The sequence below is a fragment of the Megascapheus bottae genome, chromosome 10 (assembly GCF_031878675.1).
Source record: "Megascapheus bottae isolate mThoBot1 chromosome 10, mThoBot2.hap1, whole genome shotgun sequence".
NCBI lineage: Eukaryota > Metazoa > Chordata > Mammalia > Rodentia > Geomyidae > Megascapheus > Megascapheus bottae.
Genome location: NC_143518.1, coordinates 26,213,198 through 26,226,268, shown reverse-complemented (window position 1 = coordinate 26,226,268; position 13,071 = coordinate 26,213,198). Strand labels below are relative to the sequence as shown.

The 13,071-nt window shown below is 38.4% G+C and overlaps 1 protein-coding gene across 3 annotated transcripts in view; it reads right to left on the bottom strand.

Moving 5' to 3' along the window:
* Positions 1–13,071, bottom strand: part of Slc9c2 (solute carrier family 9 member C2 (putative)) — a 66,957-nt gene that overhangs the window by 45,768 nt on the left and 8,118 nt on the right. For all 3 annotated transcript variants that reach the window (XM_090340412.1, XM_090340414.1, XM_090340413.1), the window contains exons 6-10: positions 11,827–11,943; positions 11,014–11,175; positions 7,385–7,484; positions 3,133–3,276; positions 2,476–2,644 (exon numbers count right to left, since the gene is read on the bottom strand). In XM_090340412.1, the coding sequence (XP_090196538.1) occupies positions 2,476–2,644; positions 3,133–3,276; positions 7,385–7,484; positions 11,014–11,175; positions 11,827–11,943 (692 nt within the window). The remainder of the gene's footprint in view (positions 1–2,475; positions 2,645–3,132; positions 3,277–7,384; positions 7,485–11,013; positions 11,176–11,826; positions 11,944–13,071) is intronic.

Sequence of the window (13,071 nt, the reverse complement as noted above, 5' to 3'; positions counted from 1 at the left end):
TCTGTGCATCTACTCTGAACATCATAACCCAAGATATGATAAGGATACCTGCTCAGCTATGTTCATCTCTGCACTATTCACAATAGCCAGGCAATGGAAACAATCCAGATGCCCTACTGCAGATGCATGGATACAGAAAATGTGGTGTATATACATATATATATATATATATACACACACACAATGGAATTCTACATAGCCAACAGACAAGATAAAATAATGGCATTTGCAGGGAAGTGGATGAATCTAGAGCGAATCATGTTGAATGAGACAAGTCAAGACCTAAGGAACAAAAGGCGCATGGTATCCTTAATATGTGGCTATTAAATCCAAAGAGTATAAGGGCGAGGACTCAATAACTGCATACCCAATGCTATGGACATGGTGATGGAAATATAAACCTAACTATGTAGACATAAAAATCTATGACTCTATAGACATAATGTTTCATTTCATAAATTGATATGTTTCTATGACATACAAACCCTTAGCCTAATGTTGATTAAGTTCTAAAAACTAAGTCCCAGTGATTGTATATAGAGATTCCCTTCTTGAAACTTGTTTTTTAAACGTCATTTGAAATAAGATGTAAAAATCAATGTTAATAAATTCTTTAATAAAAAAAATAATCAATGCTAACCAGGCACCAGTGGCTCATGCTTCCAATCTTAGCTGCTCAGGAGGCTGAGGTCTTATGATTGTGGCCCAGACAGGACCATCTGTGAGACTCCAATTAACTGCCAAAAGCTTGAAGTGGAACTGTAGCTCTAGTGATGAGTGTTAACCCTGAGTACAAAAACTCAGGAACTAGCACACAGGCCCTGAGTTCAAGTCCCATGACAGACAAAAACCTGCTCAGGGACACTGCCCAGGCCCTGATTTCAATTTTTTCTCCCCTTCAGAACTTGGAAAGATCTAAAGTCTTTGCAAAACCACAGGCTTATTGGAACTTCAAATTCATTCCAGTCAGTCACCACAGACATAAATCTTAAGGAAAGAGGATGTGATATTCCATCAAGAAAAAGCAATATTCCTCTTTGGGGAGTTCTTTCCCTATGCTGCTATCTATGAAGTTGTTTCTTTGGTTTCTCCACATGCAAAATTAAGAGGTTGATAGTTGTTTCCCCCAAAAGATAAGTGTTGAACAAGCGCTCTACTTTTCTGGCCTTCTAGAACAGGAGCAAAGTAGCAAGGAAGAGCAAATCAGATAGTATCGGAAGTCTGGCCATCTACTTCCCCAGGAAGTGAGAAGGTAGGCTACATCATATAATATGCAGATAGTTTCTCCCTTCCAGTAGGGCAGGTTTTAGATTCATCTGACTGGAAAGTTTCAGAAAAACAGTCTGGGGAATTTCTAGTGATTTGTCTAAAACACAATACTGTCACAAAGGATAGATGAGTTTCAAAGGCTGGGGTTGTAATACAGTGGTAACACGCTCATTTAGCAGACACCAAAGGCTCTGGGCTGAATCATTTGCGCTGTATAATGGACAAATGATGAGTTGTTAAAACAGGGCTAGCAAGTGCACTGGGCTCTTTAGATTTTGCCTGGAGTGTCAGCTCCACACAAGCTTCATGACTAGATAGTCTGGAAACCTATCACTTAGCTCAGGAGGAAGAGGCTTCCAGAAAAAAGTTGGAGTTTTGGGGGTTTTTTTGTGGGGAGGGGGTAGGTTTTTTCTACTGTATATAAGGTAGTCTTTAGCCAGAAAAAAAATTTTACTGATCCCTGAAATCATAAATATAACAAGATCCTTGTTATAGGATATAACAACGTACAAAAAATTCCTCTTCCACTGGCATACTTAAAAACAGTTCATTTTTTTGTGGGTCATGGAGTTTGAATTTGGCCTAGGCACTGTCCCTGGGCTATTCAGCTCAAGACTACCACCCTACCCTTGAGCCAAGCCCCAGTTCCCATTTTCTAGAGGTTAACTAGAGATAAGTCTCAGGTCCATTTGTGTCTGGGCTGACTTTGGACTTTGATCCTCAGATCTCAGCCTTCTGAGTAGCTAGGATTACAGGAATGAGCCACTTCACCCAATGCAACTTTTGTTCTCACAGCTATAAGATTTGGAATGTTCTTCACAAGGATATTATATTATGCCTCCTGACAGCTGCTGAAATCTTGCATCTCTGTGCTCAATAATATTTATTGAACATTTATTAAATGTCACATATTTTGCTGTCATCTTAATTCTCCCCTGGAAACTGAGGATCAGCCAAGATAAAAAACATCCCCAAGGTGGAAGCAGAATGGGAATCACCTCTATATTACATCACTGTCCATAATCACTATATTACCATCAGCCCCCTTCATGTTAACACAGATAAACATTTTTCTAAGTTCCAACCTACTTTAAAGGATGCACTTTTAGAATCTAGGTCAAATATGGTTACCTTTATTATTAGCTATGGTGACACATGCTGCAAAATGAGTAAAAATGAACAATCCCAACACATTCTTTTCCCTACCAGATGTGGTGCCTCTTCTCTCTGTTCAGCCAGATTATAAATATCAGGAGCCAAGAGTAAGCTGAAAACTCCTCTGATTCCAGACCAGGTAAGAACAACTCCCCACCGCCAATTGTATTCATAACTCGAATGTGTCAAAATCGGGCTCACTAAGATAATAGTAATCAACCTGTAGACAGACAAACATTAAAAATAAATAGCCTATATGTGCATCTTAATTATCACTGAAACAGTGTACTCAGTGATAAGTTTCATATAAAAATTTTCAAGAAAGACAAGGCAATGCACTTATTGATGTCATTCCAACTTTTCAACTAATCAAATCTGCTCACTAAGTTTTTTTAAGATCTAAAAATTAATGCTAGAGCTGAATGCCATTTTCTGACGACTGTAACCCCAGCTACTCAAGAGGCTGAGATCTGAGGACTATAGTTCAAAGCCAGCCCAAGCAAGAAAGTCTGCTAGACTCATATCTCCAATTACAAGCCCAAAGTGCCATAAACGGAGCTCAAGTGGTGAGCACAAACCTTAAGCACAAAAGCCCAAGGACAGTACCCAAGCCTTGAGTTCAAGCCCCAGATTAGGCACAAAAATCAAACAAATAAACAAAACCAACTAGCAAAAAACTCAGCAAAACCAACTTTTACATATAATTACCTTACAAAAGTGACTGTTGCAAATAAGATGAAAACGAAAGCTACAGTGTGAAATCTAAAATATTTGATTTCTCCACATCCAATCACAATGCCAAAGAAAGTATATATTAACTGCTCATATACAGATGAAAACATTATTAAGAACCTGAGAGGAAGAAAAACAAAATGACATTTTAAGTAATATATACTTTGCCTATTTTTTCACATAAAGCATTTGTGGCTAGGCACTGATGACTCCCACATGTGATACTAACTACTCAGGAGGCTGAGATCTGAGAATTGTAGTTCAAAGCCAGCCTGAGCTGGGAAATGCATAATCCAATTAACCACCAGTAATATTGGAAGTGGAGTTGTGGGTCAAAATGGTAGAGCATTAGCCTTGAGCAAAAAGAGGCCAAGGACAGCACCTAGCCCTGATCCAAGGCCCACAACCAACAACATTTAAACTTTTTTTTAAAAAAAGCATTTGTGCAATGCCTGTGATTATTGTCTCTTGAAGGTGTCTGCCTTCTGTGAGCTTACAGTTAATAGGAAAAGTGTTTTGTTGTTGTGTTTTTTTGTTTTGATCTAGCAGAACCTATCTCATAATCCTCATTAGTCTCATCACACCAAAGCCATGGGCTTCCTTTCATTACAGAATAGCAAGTACAAAGTAAGAAAATGCAGACCTCCTACCGTTAATGATTTATCAGCTTCTCTAGAGTTAACCTCACCTTATCAACTGTCCCACCTACCCAGCTAATCCGGGACTGGGGTGGCTGACATAGTGGCACCTGATTAAATTTGCATAATAGCTGCTAGACCACCAATACCCCTGCTGTAGATCCACCTTTCCTTTGCAGCCTCTCCTGTTTGCTCATTGATAGTGTTCCTAAATCTAACTCTAATCTCAATTATTCTTCCAGAAGATATCCTTATTGGACTACCTGGAAGTGGTCCTGTGTCCCACCTGTCTGTACCCTGCTGGATAAGCAAGACAGAGCACTGGAGTGTCCTAGGTTGCCTTCTAAGAAGCTGTATCCTGGGTCCCAGCATACAGTGGGGCCGAGGTCTCAGTAGGGTCCATCATGTCTGGTTCTGTGTGCTAGCCAGAGTGAATCAATCTGACCTTAAAAGTGTTGGCCCCTCTCAATTGTCAGTCTGTGACTTTCTCCTGCTGCTTCTCTGCCCCCCAGACCAGTTTCCCCACAAGTGAGTTCCAAGATCTGCACGATAGGAGCACTAGGAATAGCCTTATTTTAGCTGCAGATAAGCGGTGTTCTCTGTTCCAGCCTTAATCCAGCCAAGTAGAGTGTGATTCTCCAGGTGGTTCCCAGCTCTTGATTCAAACCACTGCCAACTCTGACAGGGAAGGGCATGAGTGGGGGTTCCAACACTCACAGCTTAACTTTCATGGAATCATGGAATAACCAGTGAATTAAATGCTTTAAAAAAATCATTCCAGAAAACACAAAAAGCCCTACATTTTTTACATCATATTTCAAATGTCATTTAACAAACAAGTATTCGAGAAGGGAATCTATATGCAATCACTGGCTCATAGATTTTAGAACATAATTAAAATTAAGCTTAGGGTTTGTATGTCATACACACATATCCATCTATATAACATTATGTCTATAGAGTTTATATACTGCATCATAGATTTTTATGTATGTAGTTATGTTTATATCTCCAAACTATGTCCATAACCTTTGCTACCTGACTATTGAGTCATTGCTCTTGTATTGTTTAGATCTAATATCCACATATCAAGAAGACTATGCACCTTTTGTTCCTTTGGTTTTGCATTTTAATAATTATCCCTAGCTTATTATGCATATGTGTATGCCACTTAACAATGATCATATTCTGAAAAGTGTCTTGTTCCCACACAGCCAAACCTTAAAGGCAATATCCAAACTGTAGCACACATAAAGAAAGGATTGATGGAATAAATGAAGGGATAAACAATAAGATAATTTATCATGTTGTGGATCATAGGAAAATGTCTAACTTAAGACACACAACACCAAGCATCTGTTTTTACAAACTAGTTATTCCCAAACTTTTACTTTTTTTCCAATCTATTGTGGAACTTGAACTCAGGGCCTTGTCATTGCCAAGCTCTTCAACTCAAGGCTAGTGCTCTACCACTTTGAGCCACAGCTCCACTTATAGTTTTCAGGTGGTTTATTGGAGGTAGAAGTCTCATAGACTTTTCTGCTGGGGCTGGCTTTAAGCCATGCCCCTCAGATCTCAGCTTCCTGAACAGTTAGGATTACAGGCATAAGCCACCAGTACCTGGCCCATGCTTCTAAATTTAAAAACCAATAAAACATTGTTCACCTACACACTTAACTATGTTAGTTATGGATATCAATTTTGTTCTGTCATTTAATTTTACCCATGTAGAACCATCTTCTATCATTGGAATATCATAAAAGAAAATAATTATTTTTTCTGTTTTTTATTGTAATTATTAAAAGGGTTACATTATATTCACCAGATAGAAGGTGCATTACTTCACAAACATTGATACCTTTTCTCATGCCATGGTCCCCATTTTCCTCCCCCCTCCCCCCGCTCATTTTAATTTCCCCCCTTCCCTATCCAATTTCAAATAACCAATTAAGCACATATAAAATATATATCAGATAACAAGGTGAAATATTGTAACAATATGAGATAACCAAGGGACAGCAAAAGAGATGAGAGATAACATAGTACATTAAGGACAACAATCACTCATTATATGGCTTTTGTTTCTATATCCTGAAGGTCCTTTCATTTAGCATCATACTATATGGCCTTATGTATCTAGGTTTTGTTCTATTGTAAATCTCTGCTAGGAGAGCGCAAGGTTTCTACTGATTAGGACAAATGAGGGAAACCATTGAGCCTAAGTTCCTTTGAGTCTGGCTTACTTCACTTAATATGATTTTTTCTAAGTCTTTCCATTTCCTTACAAATGGGGCAATGTCGTTTTTTCTGACAGCAGCACAGAATTCCATTGTGTACAAATACCACATCTTGTTGATACACTCATCAACTGAGGGACATCTGGAGCTCCCCTAGGACCCAGCAATTCCACTACTTGGCATTTACCCAACGGTCCAGAAACAAGGGCATGCTAAATCCACTAGCACAGTGATGTTCATTGCAGCACTATTTACCATAGCAAAGATATGGAACCACCCAAGAAAAGAATTATAAAAAAAAAAGAAAAGAATTAGTAAATATCAAAAAAGTAGGACATAATTCCAGGGCAATATTAGTATTTTATACTAAATATATTTTCATAAGAAAAGTTATGATTATTTTTATCATTTCAATGTTTGCTTTTATCTGATGTATTTCCACTCTAGATTGTAATTTGATGCTCACTGACTCTGAAACAATTCTGAAATTTAGCACAGTCTCTCAGGAAGACATAATGTATTTTGTTTGAGAGACAGGCAATGATTTCCCCTTTCTGAAGCTCTTTTCCCACCCTTCCTATATTATGATACTGTTATTTAAGTTATTTTCATAACTTAGTAACAATTTAGTTAAAGAAATAAAGGGAAAGGCATTTATTTTTTAATTCACCATTAAAAGTATAATTCCAGTAAAGGATTTTTTAACAAAATAAAATGTTATGATCTGAGTCGCTGATATTTTATTCACAAAAGCGATAGCAACTGATGTCTATATTTATTGATATCTTAAAGTGCTTTACAAACATAACTGAAAAAAATTGAAAATGTATATGTAAATATATATGTGAGTTTTATGGAGGAAAATAGGCCATGCTCAAAAAGCTGAATATCATATTCTACGTGTGAACTAGATCTGTGATGATTGGTGGTGGTGGTGATGATGATGATGATGATAGGACAGCGATGACCATGTGGACAACAATGATGATGATGATGATCATGATCATGATCATGATGATAAGACAGTGATGACGATGTGGACAACAACGATGATGATGATGATGATGATGATGATGATGATGGGACATGAGTGCAAAAGGGGGGACTGCCGGAGGGAAATGAGTATAAATGGGGAGGGAAGGAGAGGTTACTGCAAATAGTGAGAAGGGTAAAAGTATGTTGCATATATGTGTGTGTGTGTGTGTGTGTGTGTGTGTGTTTATGAAGATAGAATAATAAATATACCTGTAGACTCAAAAATAGTTTTAAAAGAAACATTTCATTGGCATTCACAAAGACAAGCCTCCCCTAGGTACCAAATATCAATTATATCATACTTAACAGGAAACTTACTTAGTAATTACGAACTCCATCTTCGGTTTAAAGCTTAAGGAATCTAAATTCAGTCCTACAGTGACCAAAGCAACAATGCCTGACATTCCTAAAAGTTCCACTGAGGAGGAGGGGAAAAAAATGAATAAAATTAAATCTATTTGCGTGTGCACACCGAAGTACTTTATTTTGAGTGAAGAATTGGTGAGAAACTTGAGAGTAATACTTCTTCTTAGAAAGTTGCTCCAGGAGATTGGCCTGATGCTTTAACACAGAGACTAGCATATTTTCTATAAGGGGATAGACCAACAGTGAATATCTACTCTTTGTGGCGCCTGTTACAACTACCCTACTTGTTATGGTACAAAACTAGTCATAGGTGAAATGTCCAATAAGACTTAATTTATAGGCACTATAGTTTGCATTTCCTGTGGCACAGACATTGTTCTTTTGTTGTGTTCTCCTAAGCCATTTTAGAATGCAGAAGCTATTTTTGGCTAACTGTCTGTCTGAAAAATAAACAGGCTTGACCTAGTTTGCCAATCCTACATTATCGCTGGGAATAAGGTTACTGGGGGAAAAAATAAGCTTTTAGTCTCTGCTTAGCACCTCAGGGACTTGGCTACATGTGCCCCAAGCTCAGTGCTGATGACAGACCAGAAGCCTGCCTCAAGTGCCTGAAGTGATTGTTCATTGTGCTGGAAACAAATGTGTACGTGCAGTTCTGAAGCAGGAAAGGCAACCATAAAGAACATTTGAGTACAAAGCACATCAAGTCTCCATAGAGAGTGTTGTCAACAGCAAGAGAGAAAGGAAGAGAAAGAACACAAAAGGTAAAGACAGGGAAGAACTTTGAACAGAACCAGTTGCATGCTCTTGGCATGCCACCTGTCTTTCCTCCCTCAGTATCCTCCCATCTATAAAATTAGGTGTAAAAACATGAGTTGTCACAGCCAAAATTAAGTTAGATACCATAAACAGGGTTTGACAAGTTTGTGTGACAATGGCTAAAAGAACCATCATTGTGATACTCTAAGTTCCTTTTATCTATTCACTTTATTGTTTAGTGATGCTTCCTAATGCTTAGTACTTATCAATATTGTTTATGAAAGAGGATTTTATCATCCACTTATCTTGTCACTTACAGTCACTTTAGACTTCTTCGTTATCTAGCTCTGAAAGCTGGATTTCACTTAAACAACCAGTGATAGTAAAATCAGTAGTGCTATAGCCTGTGATAATAAGGAAATTGTCTCTCAAAATGTTATTTCTAATCCTTTGTAATTAGTATATCCTGGATTTTTAAGTATATTTTTGGTGAACTCTTCGTTTATTTTTCTGTACTGGGGAATGAGATCACAGCCTCGCACTAGTAAAGACAAGAGCTCTACCATTTGAGCTCTACCATTTGAGCATTTGATTTGAATTGAGCTGAACTGATCAAGCTTTTGAGTTGCATACCCAAATGAGCATACCGAATTGTATGTCAGTACCAACACCCTTCTAATGTGGAGGGAGGTGGAAAGACTCTAAGGAACCCCATTCTACCCCTCTCCCTTCAAGTCACACCCATTTTCATCTGCCTATGAGGATGACAAGTGCCTCTATTTCTAGAAAGAAGGGGGGACATTAAACAACATGGACTACTGTTTCACGTTGAATCCACTGGTATGCTAGTGAATGCTCAATATCAACTCTTTGGGATGAAAAGAAAATGATAGTATCTCCTAATCACCATGGTGTAAAGATTACTACGATGGCCCACTTCTAGCTACCAAGGTGAATAGAGGTGGGAGGAGATATGTTTGATCAACTGCAAACCCCTAGATGCTATTTTTATCTCACAGTCAATAAGCACGGAATAGCACACACATTACCTCATTAATGCCTACCATACCCTCTACTAATTAAGTATTATAATACCACTGAAGAAACAAGCTTAGAGAAATTAAATTATTTCCAAAGATCACCAAACTGATAAAATGTGGAGCTGGGATTTGAACACAAACTTTCCTAACCCCAAAGCTCTTCAAAGGTGAATAACCATTTATTCAACCAATATGTGCTAAATTGCTATCAGGAACATTGCAGAACTGTGAGGTTGGCTAGGGGGATACAGGAGAGAAAATGAGTAGGACATTGACTACCAGGTAGCCTCCTCCTCAAAGAGTTCATTGTCTGCTGAGAAGTACAAAGACTAAATTAAAGGGTTCATGGCCAGGAGTCAGGGAAGTTGCCAATTGGCAAGACCATGATTTTCTGTGCAGACTTGGCAGTCTGAATTAAACAGAACGCTAGGAGGAGAGCAGATGAAGTGACCTGCTCCATCTGAAGGACAGTTTTAGACTCCAGCCATCGTGGGGAAAAATTGTAAAGAATAGAGAAATTCTATATGTGAATTTCAGTGTTACTTTTATCAAAATTTAAATGCAAGGTAACATCACACACACACACACACACACACACACACACACACACACACACAAATAAATAAATGCCGTTACTGCAAACAGGAAGGAAGGAAGGAAGGAAGGAAGGAAGGAAGGAAGGAAGGAAGGAAGGAAGGAAGGAAGGAAGGAGGGAGGGAGGGAAGGAAGGAAGGAGGGAAAGAAGGGAGATATGAAGGGAGGAAGGGAGGAAGGAAGGAACAATAAATTAAAATTTCTTTGAAGATTTAAGGCATCATAAATGCTTCACAGAGGAAAAAAATGCATTAAGTCAAAAGAAATGAAACATCGGTGCTTTCTATAATTTTACTGATTCAAGGAAGTGAGCAACCCCTAGGTGGCATTTTAGATGTAGAGAGAAAGTGATGATTTTCTAACTGGAGGTGGAAAGAGAAGATATCTCTTGATACCTGAGATCTTTCACGAACAAAAGTTACTCCCCTAAGTAAAATGAGTCGAAAGCAGAAATTGATCATTTGGTCATAGTTATTATGGCTCTTAGGAACCAGTTTATCTCAGCCTAGCCGTAAATACTTCAATTCCCAATTTAACAGGACAAAAGTAGGTTCACCAAGGCTCTTGCTCATCTTACTCTCCTGTTTCTCTTCCAGATGCAAATATAAATCTACTCTTAATCTCCTTTTCTGCCTCCCACGCTCAGGAGAAGTCTGCCATTTCAACAGCATCCTCATCCATTGCTCATTGAATTAAAAGCTGGTAAGGAAAAGTCCTGAAAAGCATCTCTCTGAATTTTCTCATTTTACAGCTGGGGTGTTTTACAGTAAGAGCCAAAATAAACTCCATGTTGATTCTTCTTCTAGGGAATTGTCAATGAATATAGATGAGCAACCACAGAGATGAGCACAAAGTAGAAGAGGTAGGGAGCTATCAAAAAATGCTAAAAGATGCTAGGAAAGACCTAAAGGTCGAAGTCTGGAGTGTGGCTTAGTGGTAGAGTGATTGCCTAGCATGCACAAAGCCCTGGGTTTGATTCCTCAGTACCACATACACTGAAAAAAAAAAAAAAACAGAAGTGGAACTCTGGCTCTAGTGGTAGAGCACTAGCCTTTAGAAAGCCCAAGTTCAAGCCCTCAGTGGAAAGATGTTGGAAAGAAGTGACTGGAGTCAGGATGAGGGAATAATCAAGATTTGTAAAATGTACTTGGAGAACAGCATTTTTCTTTGCCTGTGTTCCTGCCTTACCAATGTAGAAAGTCATGTACACCATTGAAAAGCAGAGAATGACATTAGTCAGTGTGTTGCTGAAAAGGTCGGTCAGTATAGACTGGATGACTCTGGCACAGCAGTATCCGCAGATGATGCTCCCAGCAATGTCTAAGGTGAGTCCCATGACTATATGTAATTCTGAAAAATAAAAAATAAAAATGTAGACAAGAAACTGAGCTGTAACTTTTTCTTTTTTTTTTTTTTTGGAGGTACAAAGTAGGACCTCATGTTCTTTCAAGGCTGGCACTCTACCACTTGAACCACATCTTTACTTCTGGCTTTTTGCTGGTTACTTGAAGATCAGGGTCTCTGGGATCTGTCTGCCTCAGCAGGCTTCGAACCTGGACCGTCAGATCTCAGCCTCCTGAGTAACCAAATACACACACACACACACACACACACACACACACACACACACACACACAATAAGGTAGCCTTTTTGTTTTGTGCTATGATTGCTTTTTCACTACATCTGAAAACCTAGCAAAGTAACACATTCAACTGACTCAAAGGTTAGACTACATCACTTCTTAAAATCCACTCACTGAAATGCAGTCTGATTCAGGAAAGAGGAAAATCTAAGTCAGATAACGCAATTGCATATGCATGTACACATTCATATTTGCACACTGAGGAATGTGAAGTCATTTTTTTAAACTCTTTGCCCTTTAGTACCCAAGAAAACATGCCAGTTGTACTTGTTCTCTTATTACCTACTAGTCTAATTGGTCCAAGTGTAAAGTAGCTTAATTTCAGTAACAATGATTTTAGAATAAAGTATGTTCTTACCTCTAAATATGAAAATATGCAATGAGTAGCCTCGAAAAATTCCAAAGAAAATGGATGTGACACTACAAATGATCAATGATTCTCCTCTGATGATATCAATATACATTTTAGAAATGCCTGGAAAAGGAAATATAAAATGTAATACAAGGTGCAACATGAAAATGATACTTTTGTACGTGAAGCAGAGGGGAAGGAGAAGATTAGGGAGAAGAGAAAAGAAGGAGAGCAACTGGGGAAAAGAGGAGGGAAGGTTTGCAAAACAATCACAATCAGCATTTTCTTTAATTTTCTACAATGTACCTTCTGAAAAATCAGAAGCAAAAGGATAAAACAGTAGTACTTCAAGCACCCATTGTCTCAGGCTCCTTGAGCTGTACAATCAAGATGAACTAATAGAAATGCGGTACAGATAAAATGGGTATAAATACATGCATGAGTTTAGATATTTCCTGCTCTAATCATCAGGCATTATATGTCCTCTCAATAAACCAATACTGTTCAGTTGGTTAGAAAAAATATTTCAGAGTCAAAAAAATAGGAACTGTAGCATCCAGCCACTTCAGGAATTCACTGTGGTATGAAGCAAAGACAGCAATGGAAGAAGATTTCAGGTAAACTCACCTTTTACCTCACCAAGTAAGTAAAAGATGGGAAATGGTACCAGGCCTCAAACCATCTTGGGAATTATCTTTTATTGAATAAATTTAATTTGAGAGGGCCGGGAGTTTGGCCTAGTGGTAAAGTGCTTGCCTAGCATGCATGAAGACCCGGGTTCGATTCCTCGGTACCACATACATAGACAAAAAGCTGGAAGTGGTGCTGAGGCTCAAGTGGTAGAGCTCTAGCCTTGAGAAAGTCCAAGGACAGTGCTCAGGCCCTGAGCTCAAGCCCAGGACTGGCAAAAAAAAATTTTTAATTTGAGAATAAGGCTTATCATTTTACCTTTCTTTTCTTTGTCTGGGAAGGGGAATCCCTACAACTTCCTCTGCAGCTTACCCAACCTACTCAAACAGAAGGAACAATTCCAAGGAGCACTTCCAAGGCCCTAGAAGAGTCTCACACAAGGGATTTTGATTTTCTCTATGTATGGGTAAATGGACTCATTAACTTTACTTTGTAGCTGTAGCTTTACTTTGTAAAGTCTTCACTTGGTAGCTCAGTATTTAGTAATACAGAATATGAATACAAATTTTGCCATCTTCTAAAAGGGTTACATTTTCCTCTTGAAAACTGTGTGTGTGTGTG